The 22847-nt window shown below is 44.0% G+C and overlaps 1 protein-coding gene across 1 annotated transcript in view; it reads left to right on the top strand.

Moving 5' to 3' along the window:
* The window catches only part of LOC144764805 (uncharacterized), a 581674-nt gene that overhangs the window by 481492 nt on the left and 77335 nt on the right, over positions 1–22847 (top strand). Inside the window, exon 12 of the mRNA XM_078650300.1 lies at positions 13998–14080. Coding sequence (XP_078506426.1) covers positions 13998–14080 — 83 coding nt within the window. The remainder of the gene's footprint in view (positions 1–13997; positions 14081–22847) is intronic.

Genomic DNA, 22847 nt, shown 5'->3' with positions numbered 1-22847 from the left:
TGAAAAAACCATAGGTTTCACACCAGTTATAGTTAGGAATTAGCATTTAAAAAAACCTATTAAATTCACTGAAAAAAACATAGGTTTGACACCAATTATAGTTCGCTGGAAATTTTACTGACATAAAACCATTGAAATTACCACGTTCTAGTTAGTTGGACTCACTATAACTTGCGCGCCTGCAATGCACTGCTGATGACGTCACATATTACATCACTCATGACATGGTCAGTGACATCACTCATGACATCACTGATGACACCATCCAGTGAATGTGTGTTTTTCTGAAAAATAAATGTTTTCTATATGTATATGTAAAGGTCGATGGAAGAATAAATGTTTAAATAAGTGTCTAAATGGATGTTTAAAAAAAAAAAAATTTGATTGGTTAACTGGCTTATTAGGTGTATCTTAGTGAATACATATATTAGCGAGTAATGTTTAAATATTTAAATATATGTATCAGTGTTTCACTTTGTGTATAAGTGGCTGCATGGGTTGGTGAGTAGCTACATGTGTGTGTATATGGGTTATTAGATGGTTTTTTTAGTATCAGTATGAGTGTCTGTATGGTTTGGTGGGGGGATTACTTAGCACGTAGATGCATCAATGACTGACTCACTGTTTGTATGTGTTTTGAAGACCGCATATGTGCAGGACTGTATGGGTGGATGAGTGTGTATATGTGTGTTAGTGAGTGAAAAAAACCAATTAACAAATACATATTAATCTAGTATATGTGAGTATTGATGTATATAAGTGAGTATATGTGAGAGTGAGAGATTGTAAGAGTTCCTGTTTAAATAAGTATGTGTTTCTATAAGTGATTGTTTAAGAGAGTAAGTATGTGTAAGTATCCTTAGAAGTAAGGTGGTAGTGTGTGTATAGCTGTATATGCAAACAAATGGATGTTCAATAATTTATTTGCATGTGTGAGTATGTGTGTGAGTAACTTTTGGATGACTGTCGGTGTGTAACAGGATGTATAGGTGTATCACTACATATGATGAGTGAGTATATGTATGAGTGACTATATAGAACTGTTGGTGAATGAGTGGATGTGTATATAGATGGTGGAATTACTGAATTGGTTGTTGTAACTGGTATGGGGATCTCCATTTTTTGAAAATGTTAGTTTCTACTTTTGAATGTGTTTCAAGGGTTACATTAGTGAAAGGAGGTCTGTCACTCTGTCACAAGGATGGTGTCATCAGTGATGTCATGAGTGTCACTGACCATGTCATGAGTGATGTAATATGTGACGTCATCAGCAGTGCATTGCAGGCGCGCAAGTTATAGTGAGTCCAACTAACTTTAACGTGGGAATTTCAATGGTTTTAGATCAGTAAAATTTCCAGCTAACTATAACTGGTGTGAAACCTATGGTTTTTTCAGTGAATTTAATAGGTTTTGTAAATGCTAATTACTAACTATATATAGGGCCTCAAACCTATGTTTTTTTCAGTGAATTTCAAAGGTTTTTTAATAGCAAATTTCTATAGCTATGAAATATAAAAAAATTTTATAATGAATCCTATATTGTATATTTATGTAATACAATTTTTTTATGTATATTCATGTTTGTTTTTTTTTATTAATTTTTTTTTGCCCTGGAGCGTTCCCGGTGCGCGTACCGGTGAGCGCACCGGTAAGCGCAGTCTTGCGGCGCGCCCCGGTGCGCGTACCGGTGAGCGCTCCCGTTAGCGCTATTGCCGCGAATGAAAACATCATCGTGACGTATCGCGTAGCCGCGTGATGCGTCTTATGACGCACGGCGTAAGCGCACCCGGAAGCGCCCGAGCGCATACGATCGCGCTACGTAAGCGCCCCCGGGCGCGCCCCGGGGCGCGTAGCGTAAGCGCTTCGGGTCATGTGACCTGAAAATAACACTTTTCATTGGTTCAGAAGTTTTTTTTCCAAATGATGAAAGCCCCCACCTTTTTTCCTCATTCTCACTTTGTACTTTGACTGAGGAAGACCTGTTTGCAGACCTGTTTGTAGTAAGTGAGAAATGGCTACAGTAGCAGCAGCAGCAGGAGCATCTCAACCACCACCACCACCACCACAACACCACAGTGGTGGTGGTGGTGAAGAAGAAGAAGAAGAAGAGGAGGAGGAGGAGAGGCAGTTCCTGCCAGAAGATAATACCCCCTATAAACCCAAGGAGCACTTTGTGTGGGAGTTTTTTAAAATCCCAAGGGGACAAAAGAAAGTAAATGCTCCAAAAGTCACATGTCTCATCTGTGGCACTGTACTTTCCAGGGGGAACCCTTCAAAAAAGTATTCATTTGGCAACAATACAATGATTCGCCATATGCAACGCAAGCACCCAAACAACTATGCTGCGGCAGAGGTCAGAGAACTGACAAGAAACCCTCCCCAATCTTCTCCCAGCACCTCCAAAAGAAAACAACCCACTCCATCGGGTCCAGAGACAAGGGAGATGGTCCCAAATATCCAACCCCAGTTTGGAGATTATAAAATACTTTTGCGGGACTACAATTTGCTATGGAGAGCAAAGTATCAAACTGATCAACCGTGCTGGAGACAACCACAACTGCAAAAAGAAACCTTAATTTTTTCCTGATTTGTTTTTGCTCCAGTTGAGCCGTTTACAATTCCCTGTTTTTTGTTGGTCCCCATAAAAATTACAAAAAAAATATAAAATTGTTCATAAAAGCCAAAAGAAGTAAAAAATGTTCAAAAAAACAATAAAAAAATATAAAACAAAAAGAATAAAAAAAACAGTTCTTTTTAGAACTACCTCCAATTTATAAAAAAATGCTAAATTTTTTAAAAACTGTCATTCTTTTTTCCCCATGGTATTCTCCCCGGTATGCTCCCCAGTGCGCGTACCGGGCGCTCCCCAGGTACCTACCGAGACACAAGATGGCGGCCGCTCCGGACTGTTTGGAATGTTGACAGACACCCGAGAGCCAATCAGCTTTCCGCTCGCGCTCCAATCAGCTTTCCGCTCGCGAACTCGCGTAGCGCGCTGGAGCGCGACCCGGTGCGCGTACCGGGGAGCGCATATAGATATATGTATTTTTTTTAACCTAAATTACTCAAAATCCACTGGAGCACATATCTTGAGACATAGCAAAGGCACATCGGGCTACCAGTCCCTACAATTTTGCCAAGTTTGGTGGAAATCCATTCTGCCGTTCGGGGTAAAAGTGAGTCCAACCGCCCTATGGAAATTAACATGGGGAAAACACGTTTTGGGACCCCCCTTTTATCTCGGCCCCCGCTTGACGAATCCCCCCCAAACTTTCAGAGAAGGAGCAGAGCGGAGCTGGCCATTTTCTTGGAGAAATTCAGCTAATTCCGTCCATCAACGCCAAAGTTATTCCCAATAGAATGTTGCGGATTTCCTATGGAAAACGATCCTAACTATAACTACCTACTGGCGACCGCCAGTAGGTAATATATATATCTCACTGCTTCCAGATTTCCTCCGCGTTCAATATGAACAAGAAAACAGCACTCTCAGGGGTTTTTTTTAATGCCAATAGTTCTTTATTAGCAACCCAGCACAGACAAGACGCGTTTCGGCGCTTAGCCTTTGTCAATTGCAAGATATGAACGCGCCGCCATTACTTTTAAAAGCATTGCTTTCGTCACAGTGTGTATAACATAAACATGGAAAGGAGACCGCGAGATTGCAAATTAATCGCCATTTTGAAAGGTGCAATTCAAGCATGAGAAAAGAAAGTGAATACATTCTTAAGTCAGTCTTCCGTTGTAATGTAGTAAGAGTTAAAATTAACCTTGCTACTTCTATAATTCCAAAAATATTATTAAGCCCAAGATGGGCAATACCATAGGTATTATTAATACAGCCCACAGATGGGCAAACCACTGTTATATCACACATTGGTTTGAACAATGCATTAATTAATATGTCATTTCATTAAGCATATTCTTCCTTAAAAAGCCGAGAAAAACAATTAATTCATCCATTTGCCTAACAATTTACTTTACCGTTCATCAGTTCACAATCACTAAATAAGATTCATTTACATAATCAGTGCCCCCAGTGTAGTGCTAATTCCTCATGGGTGTTAAGCCCAAAATGACTCTTACTCTGTAAATCTATAATGTAGCGTGATTTTAACCGTCTTAATTTTTGCAGCCGGTCTCCTCCTCTTGGGGGAGGTGATACACTATCCAGACAAAAGTAAGCCAATAGGTCCCTATTGTGCTCATGTTTATTAAAATGTCTGGCAACCGGATAAATTGTATGTAAAGCCTGCAAAATCAGTAAAAGGACCTTAACTTATACCATACCTGGCCTTAAATTCGCCCAAAAAATCACCAAATTTCTGACTTGTAGCACACCATATGCAATTTATTGCTTGGTGTGTCCTTGTGGGTTAAGATACATCGGTAGCACGATTAATCCTGTAAAATTGCGCATATTAGAGCATATGCGTGCAATTAATAACATCGATGAATCTTATCCGGTTGCCAGACATTTTAATAAACAACATGAGCACAATAGGGACCTATTGGCTTACTTTTGTCTGGATAGTGTACCACCTCCCGACTTTAGGCCCTTAATTTTGACCTTCAGTTTTGCCCTTGCTTTAGTAGGAATGGACAACACAAAGAAGGCACCAATAGGATGCAACTTAAAAATAGCAAATTACTGAAAGAGTCTCAAATGGTCTTTGTTCTCCAAGGAAATGCATTGCCGTAGGTATAGAGTATTATTTCAGTTTTGAAACTCTTTTAGACTAATCGTACACGTATTCTTACGTTAATTGGCATAATGAGATCTCTGAAAGTGATTTCCCTTTGTGACAAACTTTCCGAAGTTATGGAAGTAGATGCCTGGAACCCAAACCCGATATGAAGCAAACTGCAAATATAAGACAAAATGCTTTTGTTTTTAATACAGGGGGGTATGGAAGCTGTTATCTTGCATCAGAGAGCTTATGAAAACCACCAGAAACAAAAGAAATGTAATTGACTTCAACGGCAATATTCTGAATTAATGGAAGCTGCTCAATTAAAAGATTTACTTACTTTTGGCATTTAGTAGCACATGGGTGCATATTAGTCACTGCAGTGCCAGAAGCACTATATTGAGTATCGTTGGGTTATCCAGTTTTCAGCATTATATGCTTGTAACATCATAATTTTTTTACCAGTGTAACAAAGTGGTATTCATTACACCCTTAGTCCACCAGCACAATTCACCACAGCGGACGCTCATTTGGTGATTTTACGCCAAACGTGGGAGTGGGCCTTCTGGACCAGATAAGATTCCAGTAAAAGTATTGTCACCTTTCGGTCACAAGAAGGGAAGGAGCCAAGACTAGAGGGCGACTGTTTATCTAGTTTATTGCGGTTTACAGATAACAAAACAAAGTCTTTCAGTCAGACACGGGGTCGGTGGTAGGTTTGTGATCCTCGGGGCACTTCCTGGGTCGGGGTCCGGGACACTCCAGCACATGGAAGAAAAGAAAAGAACGTGGCTTTTAGTGGGTTGTTCCGTTTACTAGAAACTCTTGTAATAGGGAGGGTGTGAGGGATAAAGCAAAGACCACCACCACATTCAGTGAGCTATACACGGCTTTGCTAAACGAGGTGCCCCGGTGTTTGCACGGTCCCCTATCCGGTCCCTCCCTTCTTAAAGTTTAACAACGAACCCAAACGAGCACGCACCTGGGAGAGCCACGCGTCCTCCTTTGCGTGGCTGGGCGAAACGCGGTGTCGTTGGCCTCCTGGCTTTACAGCTGCCGCCGTCCGCTCCTCTTCTGTTCTCGGTCCGGCACCTTCTCTGCTCCTGGTGTCGTCCACTTCCAAGGAATCCGTCCCCACGGTGCTTTCCGTCCTCCCGGTCGCGTGGTTCTCCTGGCGTCTAACTTCCTCCTCCCACGACGAAGACACAGCGTCTTCCGGGTCTCTCCTCATATGGCGAGACGCCACTCCTGATAGGTCCGAAAAGTCAGGTGGTTCCGATGCGAAGCCTCCGTCACGTACACAAAGGCCATCCTTAAAGGGCCCGTAGTAATCCGCCTGTTGAGGAGACGGACATTCAGTTAGCCCTGTCGGGGCTGAGCACGGGACCCCCTGACAAATCCCTCCCCTAGACTTTTCCCGTTCGGGGGAAAGTGGATAACGGGACAGGTAGTCAGCATTTGTTTGAGCCGTACCCTGACGGTGACAGACCACAAAGTCGTACGGCTGCAAGGACAGAAACCAACGGAGTATACGCTCATTGCGTCCCTTGTTCCGCTGGAGCCACTGCAAAGGGGCATGGTCAGAGTACAGTGTAAAACGCCTACCATCCAGATAATAATGCAGCCTCTCTATGCTCCACTTCACCGCAAGGCACTCCTTTTCTATGGTAGGATAGACGGTCTCTCTGGGGAAAAGTTTCCTGCTTAAGTACAGAATAGGACGTTCCTTCCCCTCTTGATCCAATTGAGACAGAACAGCCCCCAGTCCCACCCCGGAAGCATCCGTTTGCAAAAAGAAAGGTTTGCCAAAGTCAGGTGTAATCAGGACCGGAGACGAGGAGAGAACATCTTTCAGTGCCTGAAAGGCAGACTGAGCTTGGGCAGAGGGTTGCTTGAACGGAACAGAAGAGGCCGTTTTCTTTAACATATCCGTCAAAGGGACTGAGAGCGTGGCAAAGTGAGGTATAAACCGTCGATAGTAACCAACCAAACCAAGAAAGGCCCGGAGATCTCGCCTATTTTTAGGAAACGCCTGTTGTTGTATAGCCTTCACTTTTTCTTGTTGCGGAAACAACTGACCGTTACCCAGCATGTAGCCCAGGTACTTCACTTGAGAGAAGGCAAAACGTGATTTCTTTGCATTTATGTGTAGTCCTGCCTTTTCCAAAGCCGTAAGGATTTGATTTAAGTGAATTAGATGGGTCTGCCAATCCGGACTATGGATGACAATGTCGTCTATGTAGGCTGCCGCAAAGTGTCTATAAGGAGCCAACACAGTGTCCATAAGACGTTGGAAGGTAGCAGGGGCCCCATGAAGTCCAAAGGGCAAGACAGTGAAATGAAAGAGACCATCAGGGGTGGTGAACGCTGTCTTTTCCTGGTCTTTGGGGGAAAGAGGCACCTGCCAATAACCTTTGGTGAGGTCAATGGTTGTTATGTATTGAGCCTCCCCAAGGCGTTCTATCAGCTCATCTACCCTGGGTAAAGGATAACCGTCTTGTTTTGACACTTTGTTCACTGCTCTGAAGTCAATGCAAAACCTCTTACTCCCATCAGGCTTTGGCACCAATACCACTGGGGAAGACCAATTGCTTTTAGAGGGGACTATAATCCCTGCTTCTAACATTTTCTGTACCTCCTCTTTTATCACTGATCTTCGCGCTTCGGGGACCCTATACGGTTTCTGTTTTACAACTACCCCCGGAGCTGTCGGAATATGGTGTTCTGCCAAGGTAGTTCGACCTGGCTGGTCCGAGAATATGGCCTGGTGGGTTAGCATCAGCGCCTTCAGTTCACACCTCTTAGGATCTGTAAGGTCGTCATTTACAACAGCATGCTCGATGGTATGAGCAGGCGGTGTTGCTAGTGACACTGAGACATGAGGCTTTGGAGGGGTACCCAACCACTTCTTCAATATATTAATGTGGTAAATCTGGGTTCGGGAAGGAGATAGTTTCAGCGCATATGTGGTCCTACCTATTTTCCTGACGACCTGAAAAGGTCCTTGCCACTCCTTCCGAAGCTTGTGAGTAGAAGTAGGAAGAAGGACCAGAGCCCAATCACCTAGGTCCAACTCTCTCCACTTCTTGCCTTTATCGTAAAAGGTCTTTTGCCTGTCTTGAGCTTTCTCTAGGGTTTCATAGGACAGGGTCCTTAGCTTGTGTAACCGGGATTTCAGCTGCTGGGAATAGTCCAACAATTCTTCAGCATCTTTTGAGCTGGTCTTTTCCCAACTATCCCTGGTTATTTCTAACAAGGTACGGGGTTTCCTGCCAAACAGTAACTCAAAGGGGGAAGTCCCTAAACTGGATTGGTACTGGCTTCTTAACACATAAAGTGCCAACGGTAGAAGTTGATCCCACTGTTTACCATCTCCTGTCAAAAGTTTCTTTAGAGTGGTTTTGATCAACCCGTTGTAACGTTCAACCAGACCATCGGTTTGTGGATGGTACACAGAGGTACGCAGATGTTTCACATTGAGGAGCTTACATACTTGTTGCATGAGGCGAGACACGAACGGTGTCCCTTGGTCGGTTATGAGATCTTTAGGGAATCCCATCCGTGCAAACAACTCAACCAGTTTTTGTGAAATGGCGCTAGTGGTAGCTGCTCGTAATGGGAACGCCTCTGGATAACGTGTCGCATAGTCAACTATTACCATAACGTATTTGTAGCCCCTGTGTGATTTCGGTAAAGGGCCTATGATGTCTACCCCTATCCTTTCAAAAGGTTTCCCTATTATGGGTAGTGGAACAAGTGGAACCTTAGGTGGGATGTAAGGATTCCTCTTCTGGCAAATCTGGCATTCCTGGCAGTACTTCTTCACTTGTGCATACACCCCGGGCCAATAGAAATGCTCAACGATGGAATTAGTGGTCTTTTCTGCACCAGAATGACCGGCTAACAGATGTGCATGAGCATAAAACATAACTTGCTCACGGAACAGGGTAGGAACTAGTAGCTGTGGAGTGGCCTGGTTCTGCCCTATTCTGTACAGAAGACCATTTTGTTCAATGAAACAGGGATAAGTAGGGGGATTCTGATTCTTACTATCCTGTGCTTTTTGCCAGACAGAGGACAATGAGGCATCATTTAGTTGCGCTGCTCTAAAGTTGGTATCGGTGGACCAAGGTTCTTCCGCTAACAGACCCTCTCGGACCCCGCCTCTACCTTGTTTCTCTAACGCTTCTGCCATCAGGGTAGAAAACCACTTATTGTCTGTACCTATAATGAGTGGTTCTGGTAGATTAGGAAGGACTCCTACTTCACACTGTACTTGGGTACCTTTTTCTGTTGTTATCGTGACCCTGGCTAGTGAGTAAGTACGTATGTCCCCGTGTACACATTTTATCCGTACACTACGGTCTAAGAGTGAAGAGGAACTATTCAGGGCGTTTTCCTGGATCACCGAATGGCGACAACCAGAGTCCAACAGGGCACGGGTTTTCTTACCGTCTACCAAGACACTTACATAATAGGCTGGACCAGTCTCTTGTGCATATAAGAGGGCACGCGGAGCATACCCCACCTCCATGGGCTCTTCCTCCTTCTCTTTCTTTTTACGGCAGTACTTGGCAATATGTCCCCACTCGCCGCATTCATAACATTGAGGACTTGTAAATACTGGTGGCTCTGGCTTCAATGGTTTTGGTTTTATCGGTGGTGGATCGTTTTGAGGTTTGTAGGGTTTCTTCTCCGGTTTCGTAAAGTTTTTGTTCACAACAGGTTTTTCAGATTCTCGGAGGACAGGCCTGGTTTGGGCTCTTGCATAGGAATTTGCCGTTTCAATGGCATGTTCTAAGGACAACCCTGCGTGCTGTCGGAGCCACCTTTGGGTGCCATAGGGTAAGGCCTCAAGAAATTGTTCCAAATAGATTTTATTCATAACATTATCTAAATTCCCCTCTTGTGGTTTCAACCACCTATCTGCTGCATCTTTCAGCTTATAGAAGAGAGTTTTAGGAGCATCGGTTGGGGTTCCCCTCTCCTGTCGGAATTGTAAACGATGAGTCTCATCATCGACTCCCAGTCTATCAAGGATTATTTGTTTCACGTGTCCATAGGTGGCAGTACCGTCCTTATTGGCCAACTGATAGGCTGCCTGGGCTTCTCCGGTAAGGAGAGGCGCTAGATAAAAGGGCCATCTCTCACCCGGCCAGGAACTAGCACGGGCTGCCCTTTCGAAGTTTAGGAAGAAAGAAATAGGGTCGTCTCCGGGAACATATTTTTGGAGCGGCACTACTGCCCCGGGTGGGTGTGCGGCTCTACTTTGACCCAGAACAGCCAACAGCTGCGTTTGTCCCTCTGAGAGTTTAGTGAGGTGATCAGCCTGTGTCTGTATGGATGCAGTGAACGTCGCTCTATCACTGTCCGCTTGTTCGTTAGAACGATTAATTGCCCACTCTAGCTTGGACTGGCCTTCGCTCAATTGATTTAGTAAGGTCTCCATCTTGTTTAAATTCAGATGGAATGTCTCCTGGCTGGCTCGCCACTTGTCACCTTTCGGTCACAAGAAGGGAAGGAGCCAAGACTAGAGGGCGACTGTTTATCTAGTTTATTGCGGTTTACAGATAACAAAACAAAGTCTTTCAGTCAGACACGGGGTCGGTGGTAGGTTTGTGATCCTCGGGGCACTTCCTGGGTCGGGGTCCGGGACACTCCAGCACATGGAAGAAAAGAAAAGAACGTGGCTTTTAGTGGGTTGTTCCGTTTACTAGAAACTCTTGTAATAGGGAGGGTGTGAGGGATAAAGCAAAGACCACCACCACATTCAGTGAGCTATACACGGCTTTGCTAAACGAGGTGCCCCGGTGTTTGCACGGTCCCCTATCCGGTCCCTCCCTTCTTAAAGTTTAACAACGAACCCAAACGAGCACGCACCTGGGAGAGCCACGCGTCCTCCTTTGCGTGGCTGGGCGAAACGCGGTGTCGTTGGCCTCCTGGCTTTACAGCTGCCGCCGTCCGCTCCTCTTCTGTTCTCGGTCCGGCACCTTCTCTGCTCCTGGTGTCGTCCACTTCCAAGGAATCCGTCCCCACGGTGCTTTCCGTCCTCCCGGTCGCGTGGTTCTCCTGGCGTCTAACTTCCTCCTCCCACGACGAAGACACAGCGTCTTCCGGGTCTCTCCTCATATGGCGAGACGCCACTCCTGATAGGTCCGAAAAGTCAGGTGGTTCCGATGCGAAGCCTCCGTCACGTACACAAAGGCCATCCTTAAAGGGCCCGTAGTAATCCGCCTGTTGAGGAGACGGACATTCAGTTAGCCCTGTCGGGGCTGAGCACGGGACCCCCTGACAAGTATATAAAATTTTGATTGGCACTTTGAAGGGAAGCTTAGGGGGAGTGGGGAGTGGTGGTGGGGAGGCAATAATAGTGACGTTTGTGGCTGGGCTTGGGAGAAGCTGGGAAAAAAAAGGATTGGTGGACAATGCAATGGACAAGCTTGCATAGAGGGTTAAGGGAGCATCAAGAAGCGCAGTGGGGGCATGTAATTGGTGGGATGGCAACCAGCACATGAGAGGAAAGATGGAAAACATGGGCACTCTCATGGAGTGCTAAAAGATAAAAGCAGTTTATTGAATGGGAGTAGTGGAGGAATACAAATCGTCCATTCAGAAGTATGTTAAGAAGACTAAGAGAGGGACACACATAAGAGGAAGGCAATCCATTGAATAAGATGCAAGCAAAGAAGAGTGTCAGTAAAAGCCAATCAATGGTAAGCAATAAGCAGCTTTAAGCCCAGAGTTCTTTTGTTGTTTTTTTTGTATTGCCAACAAGTGGCTAGACCTAAGAAGGGTCTTGATAGTGATCACTTAAATGAGTCTATTCAGTTTAATTGATAACAACCAAAACCATTTGGCAGAATGATTTTGACCTAGATGATAAACTATGTCCTCTTTAAACATCAGGCTAGCTGTTCAAGGAAAATCAGTACAGTAAATCCAGTTGCCTCTTCTTGTTACCTCCCATGAGGACACCTCCTGTTACATGTGTTGTTACTCCCTAGGTTTTAAATACAGCGTAAGAGCACTATTTTCTTAAAGGGCTTCAGGCAGGACACATGCTTGGTCCTAAGCAAGGCTGGCAGTGGTTACTTTACTCACAAACACATCTCCCATTTATATGAGACCTTCTATAAATTTCCCTTTATCCGCTCTACACAGAGTACAACCTAATCCGGAATTAATATAATAATTATTTTGTTACATTTCAAAGATAATAATTGTATTTGTGGACATAGCTATTTGAATGTCCTGGAGTACTGTATTGCATGCAATGCATTATGGGTACGGTGGGTTTACCATCTCTTCTGCAGGGTGCAGTACCATATTGCCCAAAAGAGGTCCCATGCGACCACTTTTGGTCACACATGGTACTGCACCCTGCGACATGGCTAGGTAAAAACATTCTTATGTATAATGCCAATACCTCTAACTCCAACAAATGCAAGACCGACAGCATTTCCAATGCAATCGGTCTCACATTTGTTAGTTAGAGCTGTTGGCTTGAAAATGGCAATGTTTTTTACTTTTGCTTTTTTATACATTTGGCAATAGTGCTATGCAAATATAATAACTCCACTGCAAATGCAAAAACTGAAGTAAAAAACGTTATTTTCAGCGCCAACAGCTCTAACTTTAACAAATGCGAGACTCATTGCAAATGCTTGTTCTATCAGTCAAGGGGTAAGGCCAAGATGTGTGCTCCCTCATCCCCACTGCATTTATACATGAACTGCATTTATACCCCAATTCTCATAGGGAAAGAAATCCCCACTCTGCTCTTTGAAGATGCTTCTCTTATTGTTGCTGGAACTCTACTTAGCCTGAAGAACTCTTGGGAACAACGACGGTTTGCCAATATCACCTGCTTTAGGAGTTGACAGAGCCGACACCGAGGCGAAAGCCATTAATGGCTCTGAGATCTGAGCCAATGCGAACATCTCTGCATTGGCTTCTGTTGAAAACCTGTTCCTCAAGTATCTCAAGTTTAGTCAAAACCTCACAATGTGCATCTATATAATGATCTATGATTATCTATTATTGAATGAGTGGCACATTTGAAATATGTAATTTTTTACAAGACTTTTCACAGCAATAGAACAAGGATCCTATAAGGACGTACTTAGGAATGTGCAGACAATGGAAGTAGCAACTTTAGATGGATGCAGTGTGCCCATGAACAGCTAGAGACAAGTGGTATGGCCCATATTTGAGCACATCAGAACGGATCACAGGGGGAAGTTTCATTAATTTAAACTTCCTTGAAAAAATTGGTATGAACTTCATGTATCCACCAACCTCAGGTATGGGAGACTGATGGTACCCTATCTGCAGTGTAGTGGCCCGAGAAGATTTGACATCTCTTTGGATTTTGGTGAGCTCCAATTGGCGAAGTGTCTGATCAAATGTTTCCATTGTGATCATTTGCATAGTATTGGGGACCTTCAAGCTCCCTGACAAAGACCTGCCCCTTCTGAGCTAGCAATAAAGTCTGAGGCATACTGTTTTTCTCTTGCCCAATGTTCTTAGCCTGCCATAAAAACATCTGATTCCCTTATTGAGAGAATGAGTACTTTCCACTCTCAAGTGGCTCTCGCAATTTGTAGAGCAGATACGGAGAGCATTTGTCTTTTGGAACATCTGGATATTTTCTATCTACTTTGAATATCCACTGGTGCTACATTGAAAGGCCCTAGGGACTTAGATGCTAATTTGTAAGCATATGTGTAGAGAAAGATGATGCTTTTTTGTTATCTGGGAAATACATTGTGTGGTATCAATATTTTATTTCACAGGATATTTGTACTATTGTATTTCTCCTTTTCAAACCGAATTTTCTTAATATGAATCATATCTGCAGATCAATATGTGATCACTTTCAAAGACTATCATCTTCTTATGAACTCCTTAGATATTTTATGGAAATATTTCTCCTGCTATTGCTAGCAGGGTTAGCTATTGTGAGTGCTTTGTTGCCCACCAATATAGTGTCTGCACTGGTGTAGATGCAGGTACGTTTTTTTGCCTGTTTCCTGCTAGACTTAGGCAATTCACAGATTCATTCACAGATTTACATAGTGGCTTCAACTATACCAATAACAGCCTTTCTACCCCTCAAGTTTGTTGAGATGAAATTAAGTTGATTTTTGGTGTCTGGGTATAAGTAACATTTCCCCCTTTAATGTTCTAGAGAAGCTACAGGGTTCTGAAATACAAAATAATGTTATTTGTCTGAAAGTCTTCAATCAACGTTCGTATATCATTCTGTTAAAGTGTGACCATTCCTCTTTGTCTCCGAATTTCCAGTGCTCAAACAGAACAAAAGCTAAATAGTGTGACTGGTTGTACATCACCCGCATGGATGACTAAACCCAACCCCTGGAAACATGGTAAGTTTTGGTATACAAGATTTAATCTGGTGGTCCATAAGAGGATTGTTTGTGTGTACATGTAATTGTTTTCCTGCAAATGTCTTAGTTTCAAGTCCTAAATTGTGCATAGGATGATCCATTTATCATGTTGTATGAATACTTCAATAGCTGTAACTTGTGTGTCCCCCTGTAAACTGTATATGTGCTACCTCTCAAAAACAATTACTCGACTAAATTCTGTGCTGGCACCCCTTATCATAGCACCAAGTCCGGGATGGCTGTGCCAGTTTACCAAATGACTGACTGACTGCAGATTACCTCAAATAGATGGGTGATACTGTGACCAAGGGACACTGTAAGCACTTAAATTAAAAGCAACCAAAATACCACTAAGGCATAAACCTATAAGGAATAAAGTTATCCTGCACCCAGAAGAAATGTTTCCTGTACTAGATGGTAAACAATCTTGTTTGCGCCGGTTAGACATGCCAGAAGTAGCACCCTGTAGGTGATCCGGACAAGTTAGACTCATGTTTTTTAACAGGCAGAGGACACAACACATAAATATGGTTGCATCAAAGGCAAACAAAAAATATCAGGACCATGCATCTTGGTACCCATGCAAGATTGAAAGCTTTTGTGGGGATGTATACATTTTCCTGTAGGTTCGCTGGTATGAGACAACAAGTCATTCAGATTTTGCAACAGTCCAGGACGATGGTTCTTCTGACTAGCCTAGACAATGGTGATGTCCATTTCAGCACACAGGAAGCTGCACGTGCATCTAAAATTATTCACTGAAAAACCTTGATGCTTTTACTTGTGAAGTCAGTCTTCAGGTTCATAGCACAGCTCTGTATCCCTAGAGCTATATGGCATATCCATGGGATAATGAATAACTCCAGGTGGCGTGTCACAAGACACTGCTGCACAATCAAGCAGCATCATTATATATTCTGGGGAATTGCATGTGAATGAAGATGGTCTGAACATGAATGCAGATATGGCCATATACATTAGAATAGTTTTCGATGATCCCAATGCCTATGCAACAGATGTCTCTCCAGGTTATGAACTTCAGAATTAAATATGGTCTGTTTGATCTATGAATATGAAAATGGTATAAATCATGGGTCATAGCCATCCACTTTAGGAGGCAGCTGAATGACCTCCTCACTCAAAATCCCATAGATGCCATGTTTCCATGAGTTTTAATAAGAAAATGGAACTCTTTCTGGAGTGATATTCGACTAACACACCTGATGGCAGTGGTGCAAAAGCCGAGGTCAGACTAATGGTATCCATGATCACATGGGGTGAGGTAGGCACTCCTGATTTGAGATCACTGAATGGCACCCCCCCCCTCCTTTTGATATCCCTGGCAAAGCCCACCTGTGGACCTCTAATACATACATTAGGATTATTGGGTGTTTATTCAATAATGTAGAAAACCCTGCCAGCCCTGGATCCTGTGTTAACAAGAATGCTGAAGGTGTAGAGTAATGCCTTGTAAATGTCAATACAGTTAGCCCACATCTTTTTCAGTGTTCTCTACTTATTTTGGAACAACTGATAGCTTCTAAGAATTAGAGCGCCTATTCCTTGACCCACCTATGACCCATGGAAGTCTGTATGTAAGTAGATGTATGAATGGGTTCAGCACTTTTTGAGAAGCAAAAGAGACCCTGACTTAGACAACCTTCTTTAGATTTTGACTGTAAAATAGCAGTCATGCATTGTATAAGTCACTATTAACAAAAAACTAAATCCAAAAAGAAGGGCCTTTATTAGAAATCTTGGGTAGATTTTGTAAGCTCTAGGAGTTTGGTTGCCTGGGCATGCTGGAATCAGGGCAGCATACCACAGTGGACAAGATGGGACCGCATTTCAGGAGTTGAAATAAAGATTTATTGAGTCTTCCGGGGACGGCTTGAGAGGGAAGTCAGGCACACAGTAGGGGGGGTAGAGTTGGGACTGGTGCAGGCTTATGCTTATCAGTGGGGAATGCGAGCAAACAGCCACTCAAACCAATAGGGGTATTGGTGGCTCGGCAGATGGCTGAGAGGACCTCCGTTCCTGGGGAAAATGTGTTACTAAGGCAACTAACCTGATAAGTACACTTTAATCTTTCTAAGAACAGTGTCTAAACGTGTTTTGCTTTAGTGATCCACTGCTGTACTCGTGCGTCAAAAATGGACCAAACTGGGTTCCAGGGTGGTAAAAATGGTGACACTTAATGAAGGCGACAGTAAGGACACTAGATACAGAGAGTTACTGGGTCTGGGGCTTCTCCTTATTGGTGTGAGTCCTGGAAAGGTGGAAGGAGATATTAGTCTGTCATAAAACCCAATAGTTTGATAGTCAATGAAACTGTGTTGTTGTGGATAGGCCTACCTTGCTATTTGAACGGCATCATGGTGTATGCAATAGGGCGGCGAATTAGGGCCTGTATAAATGTGCCCACACTAGTAATATCTGGTCACCTGTGTAAGGTTACGAATGGGCAATGAGTTAATAAAACACAGTATAAAACAGCATTAAAACGCTAATAACCACATTCAGCCCAGCATCTCATTGTTTAAAGTTTCGCTTTGCAGATCGAGATGTGTGCTACAGAATTCCACACTAGTAGTTTGTCCCTAGGCAGGATCTTTAGCCCACTAAAATATTGTATAAGGAACTAGCTTGGCTGAGGGTCTCAGATTTGTGCTTTAAATTGCAATCTGTGAGTGCAGCTAATAGGGCAAGAACTCAACAGTGGAATGCCTGTGTGTGTACTAAGCAGGTTAAAGTGCATGGTTTTGTCTCTTAATGCACTGGTGACAATGGGCTAAAAAGGAAAGGAAGTGCAAAAGAGCAGATTAAGGTGCATGATTGTGTTCCTTGACGTATGATTGGTTAGCTAGAATTGATTAACTAAAGCTAGGCAGGATGGCCAATCCATTGGTTGATGGTCACCAGCAGAACATCTCGTGAGCTAATTAGTTCCAGTTGTTCCTAAACGGGTCTGTTAGAGGCCTGTGGCTGTCGAATATTAGGGTTATTCTGTCCATGTTCTCTTTTTTTAATTCCACTGCAACCCCCTGGAGGTATTTCACAGTCCGAGATATAAGTTGCAGATCTGCTAAATTGAGGCAGGTCACTACTACTTGTCTACAAGAACATACCCCGAGCTGGTTCGAAAATGGACGGAGCCAGTGGTGGCGATGCTTAGGGTTGTTTTGCAGAGACACATTGTAGGAAGCTTGCTCTGTACATACAATAACAAAATGAGGTATAGTGTACAAAGAGTCCAGTGAAACCCCAAAGGTAGGCAGAGGTAAAAGTAGATAGCACCTTACTCTATTTGTGGTAGTGTGGGTGAACACTAAGGCTTTATCAGAGGGTAGTGTTAAGAATGTGTTGTACACACTCAGTCAAGAAATGATGTCACACACTGAAAGACTGAACTCAGACCAACTTGTATCAAAAATATTATTTAGTTATTTTATTTCTAGAAACAAGCCAAGCCTGGTCTAAGTGAAATAATACTTTGCAAAATGTTATGCAGTGATTTACAGTTAAATGCAGGTTCAAATGCAGTAGGTTGAATTACAGAGTAGTCAATGTTTTGAAATTACTTTTCAGTTACTTTACAGAGTACTGTGCACATTACTTTTTAGATTACTTTTTAAATTACTTTTGCTAATCAGTGTGATATGCCTAGATATCAAACTGAGACATTTTGTAGACCAAAGGTAAGTAATCACCTTTTAGTACATTTACGTTTTTTCAGTGTTTCATACAAAACCAACTCCACACTTAAAAAAAAATGTCAAAGAAAATTAGTCAATGCAATGCTGTGGTGGGGAATTAGGTTATTGGTTTACAGGTAAGTACTTGTTTGTGAGAGTTGGGTTTCTAGGGTTAGAATCAGAGTTCCCCCATGGTCGAGGATGCACTCTCAAAGCACCGTCAGAGGCACTAGGGTGTTCGGGTTCAGAGTGCTGAGGCCCAATGTTATCCAATGGGGCAAAGGGAGCCTTCAGTTGGTTGTTCACGAGCAGGCCGCAACGTTGTGGGAGCAAAGCTCCTGGCGTTAGGCTCAGGGCAAAGGGGGGGATCAGTTTTGGCACACAAAGTGCACCCACAGCCGCACAGGGGCGTCGGGGTGCAGGGCGCGGTTTGGCGTCTGGTGCCCTGTTATTTTCAATGGGAGTTTCCGGTTTGGGATTTTGCCTGTAGGCTGTAGGCTCAGTCCAGGAAGAGTTATGGGAGGAACCAACAGCTGGTAAGGTAAGTTGGAGGGCTCGGGATGTAGGTGCACCTCGGGCTCTCTTCTCCAGGGCACAGGCGCCTGGATGCAGGGGTGTCTTTTGAGGTTGGATTTCTTCTTACCGGGTCACTTGCGGTTGGGGGGGGTCTCCATGTAGACTCTGCAGGTGACATTGGAGATTCCTGGAGGGGTCAACTCATGGTGGACTCTGACTCTGGAGCACTGTGGGACCTCAACTGGGACGGGTGGGACCCTGGATTCAGCCCGTAGGTGTCAGACGCAGTGGTGGTTCCAGGCCTCACGTTTCTTTGTTCTGAGTCTGTCTTGCGAGTTTCATTTGAACACAGCTGCTGTTCACAGGAGATCCGGTCTTTGTTGAAAGCAATCAGTCCTCCCAGGGGTTCTGGAGGTCACTGGCTGCAGGACAAGGTGACTTTTGGTGCAGGATCTCTGGATACTGCAGACGGGCCGGTATGGCTGCGGCCAAGTCAGTTCTTCTCTGCTGTCTCCTCTGCTGGACGTCTTCTTTCGTCCTCCTTCGTAAGTTGTGGAAATCTGTCTTCTTGGTTCATGGCTGCCCCCTAAATACTGTAGTTAGAGGGCGTTTTAGGGGTCTTGAATTCAGTAGCCAATGGGCTACTGACCTTAGGGTGACTACACCCTTGGTATTCCCCCCCCCCGCCACATGGGGGAGTGGGCAAAATCCCGAATTCTGATTGGAGAGTGCCTGCCATTTGCAAGATGGCGGGCACTGAAGAGTGGGCTTCATCTCGCCTCCCCAAAGTTAGGATTGGGGTTGGCAGAGGTGGGCACACCTTCTGGGCTGTTCTAATTTTTTTCCACCTGTCTTCCTGCCAAAAAGGAGGGGAGAGAGGAAGGGGGCCTGCTCCTGATTGCAGGAGAGGCTGGAAGTCATGTTACAAAGGCGGCAAGGCCTTTGAAGCTCCCCTGCCACAGATGGCTCTTTCTGACCTGGGGGGAGGTGTGAAAACCTCTGCCCTGGAAACGTTTTGTTTCTGGGCTCAGAGAGCGAAGGCTCCCACCCCAGGGGTCCAGAAACATGTTTCGTGGTGGCAGGCTGGTGTTTACCAGTCAGGGAACCCACCAATGGCTGGACGTTTTTCAGAAGTCATCTCTAAGATGCCCTCTGAGTGCATTTTTCGTTAAATCCCACACTGGCATCAGTGTGGGTTTAATGTCCTGAGAAGGTTGATAACAAACTTCCCAGTTTTCAGTAAAGCCATTATGGAGCTGAGGAGTTAATAATGACAAATTCCCCGCACCATATCCTCTTAACGGCATTACTGTACTGACAATGTCTAAGAATTGGTTTAGACACTGTAGAGGTGCAGGGCTCCTGCACCTGTACCCTTACCACTGGTATAGTGCACCCAGCAAGAGGGGTGGCTGACCTATGCGGGGACAATGGGTTGTAGGCATGGCACACAGGGATGTGTGCCAAGTTGACTTCACTTTGTTTTGCACCAAAAAGTAAGTTTGTGTGTGCGTGTGTGTGTGCGCGTGTGTGTGTGTGTGTGTGTGTGTGTGTGTGTGTGTGTGTGTGTGTGTGTGTGTGTGTGTGTGTGCGCACACACACACACAGGGCCTCTAAGGGTGACACTGTAAGTGCTGCAGCCCTTAGAGGACTTCCCTTGCCGAAGTGTCCTTGGTAAACATGGTACCTTTCACAAGGGACTGTAATGTGGCCAGAGAGGTGCCAACTGGGGGTACAAGTACAGTTTAGGGAAAGAACACAGGCCCTGAGAGTACACAGGGCACATCAGGTCAAAATGCGTCATAAATCTGGCAAAAACGTGGGGGGGTTACTGCAACAGAAACCCAGCTTTCTACACACATGACTGAATTATGTATTCGTTTGGGTTACCACACAACCTGCAGTCTCCTTTGTCCGCTTTATGCCAGGGAGTGGGATGTGTATTTAATGGCAGCCTGCCCAGTCGATGTTTCCAATATTGTCCCTTTAGCCTACTGTTAAAAGCTTCCTCTAGGTATTTCTGCAGTTTTATTAACTGATACCTGTTTTTGACCACCCAGGCATCTGACTTTTTTTCTAAAGTTGCTTTGTCCACCAAGGATGATAGGATTTTAAATGTTTTGTTTAAAAAACAATGAAGAAACACATTATTTGGATTCTAGCAGCAAGGTAAATAATCATGATGGTCGAGATAGCTAACTTTACTACTAGGGTAATAATCAATCGCGCAACTCATTTAATTTCAAGTTGCTATATCGGTATGACGATAACCCAAAGCAAACTTCAAAAAAGAGCTCACCGACTAATCTGATGGACACTAAAATGCTGTTGCAGATGGTAGTGTTCATAGATAAATAAAAGTTGTACAAAGTTATTAAATCAGCTAAAATAGGTTAAACGTTGAAAAGGTTATGAAAATTAAGAAAGTGCATACACAATGCGCTCATCAGCATGGTTTAAAAATTAGAATATAAATGTACTTAAGAGATAAGTTAGCTACTGTACTTAATATGAGCTGACATAAAAGACCAGCCAAGCGGCTCATCATAGCTTAAAATGTTTGGCCCTTTTCTTTCCTCAGCAACCCTACAGCAAGTAAATATTTGTCTAAGATAGCGAATGTGTATGTAGATGTCTCCCTTCAACACCCTTGGAGCCTCTTCATGGCATCTAACTCTGAGCTGAATACACAATGGGCGTATCCATTTACTTCTGGACTTGATGTAGGCAGGGGAAAAAACATGACCTCAATTAAGTTTTCTTTAGATGCTAGGTTACACAATACGCATATGCAGCTAGGATCCGCGCTTACACGTAGACATCAGTGACCCTATTTCCAGTGTGCCATATCAGAACTTTAAGTACAAGGATTTCGCCAGCCGCTGTTGGGGATGTTTAGAAAAACTTCGTATTGGGGGCTGTCTTCATGAGCAGGAGAAACTGATAAATCAGTCTCCTTACAGAAGGGGTTTGATGAAGACTAGCAATAACGTGATCCCAATAAAGTCTTTGAACCTGCGTTTAGTGAGCTTGGGTCAGACCAGAAGGTTCGTAAACCCAACCTTAAGAACCAGGAACGAACCTGTCTAAACCACAGAAAAGTAAGATCTTTATTGTGTGCCTGAAGTGCATTCCAGTATGGCTTAAGCTCTTCCGTGGACCAGATCCTCACCAGATATGAAAGAGGCCTCATCCGGGTGATATGTCCCACCCTTTTTAGTGCCACGTCTAGGAACACAGGACTAGGTGAGTGCTCTTGGGGAGGTGGAGGAGTGATTGAATAAACTTGCTCTCACTTACAATAAGAGGGTCGATGTTTCCATGCACCCTAATTTCGGCACCTTATAGTGCAGCTGATTGAGCCTTTAATTTGTAGATCACTGTAGTGGAGAGCAGGGCCCTTGAGGTTGTTCTCTTGTATTTTTTTTAAATAGATGGATGAGGTTTGATGCTGGAGCACTGCCCGTCTCTTTTGTATGTAAGCAGACCACGAGACCCGACTGTACAGCATAATACCCAATATTTAAATGTAAACATTCTCCAGTTTCCCATTGTCCAAGGCCAAGTTGTTTCTAAATGATTTATGGGGATTTACTTCGATGAATTTTGTTTTTATTACGTTATTCTCCATTCCCCTGGCTACACTGAAGGTGTTAAAATTATCAAGCAGTTGCTGCAATCCGATAAGAGTCTGAGAGATTGGAAGAGTGTTGTCTGGGCATAGAAGGGCAGGGACATTAGCCCCATCTAGCTTAAGAACATTTATATTGCCCTGATGAAGGACACCTATGGCGTCATTGACAAAAAGGGAAAATAAGGCGGGTGCCAACACACACCCCTGTCTCACCCCTCTGCAGGCTGGAATTTAGTCTGTCAATTGTCCCTGGGGACCCCATCGCACTTGGGCATAGTTGTTTTGGTGTAGCCGTACTAGCTAGCCTAGCAGACCACCTGGGACCCTCAGGTTCTTTATTGATACCCATAGCAAACCCCTAGGGACTAGGTCAAAGTCTACTCTGATGTAAACAAACACTATATTAAGGTGTTCTTTCAGTTTTGTGTATTTCCACACAATGAGCATCATCCTCAGGACTAAGTCTATAGTACTCACTTTGGGTCTAAACCCTGCTTGGTAGTGTACAGATTTCCTGAGTCCTCTATCCAGTCATTCAATTTCGATTGTAGCTGTCCCGCATAGACTTTCTGCAAAATGTCCAAGAGGCTTATCGGCCTGTAATTGCCAGTGCTCTTCCTTTCTCCCTTTTAATACGGTAATTATCTCCGCTCCTTTCCAGTAGTCTGGAATCTGGGCTTCTAAGACTATGGCATTGCTCAAGTTATTAACATATGGAAATAGAAAAGCCAGATATCAGTTTTTACTACTGCACCACCAGACTTTTCCAATTTTAATCTTCAGGTGTCCTCACATATATCGTCCAAAATTGTTAAAAAAGACTAGAGAAGTTCCTTGTGAAATATCAAAGAGACAGTCAGGATGAACACACAAATGATGTCTGCACCCACACTTTTCGCAG

Source organism: Lissotriton helveticus, chromosome 1_1, assembly GCF_964261635.1.
Source record: "Lissotriton helveticus chromosome 1_1, aLisHel1.1, whole genome shotgun sequence".
Classification (NCBI taxonomy): domain Eukaryota; kingdom Metazoa; phylum Chordata; class Amphibia; order Caudata; family Salamandridae; genus Lissotriton; species Lissotriton helveticus.
This window is presented reverse-complemented; position numbering and strand designations above follow the sequence as displayed.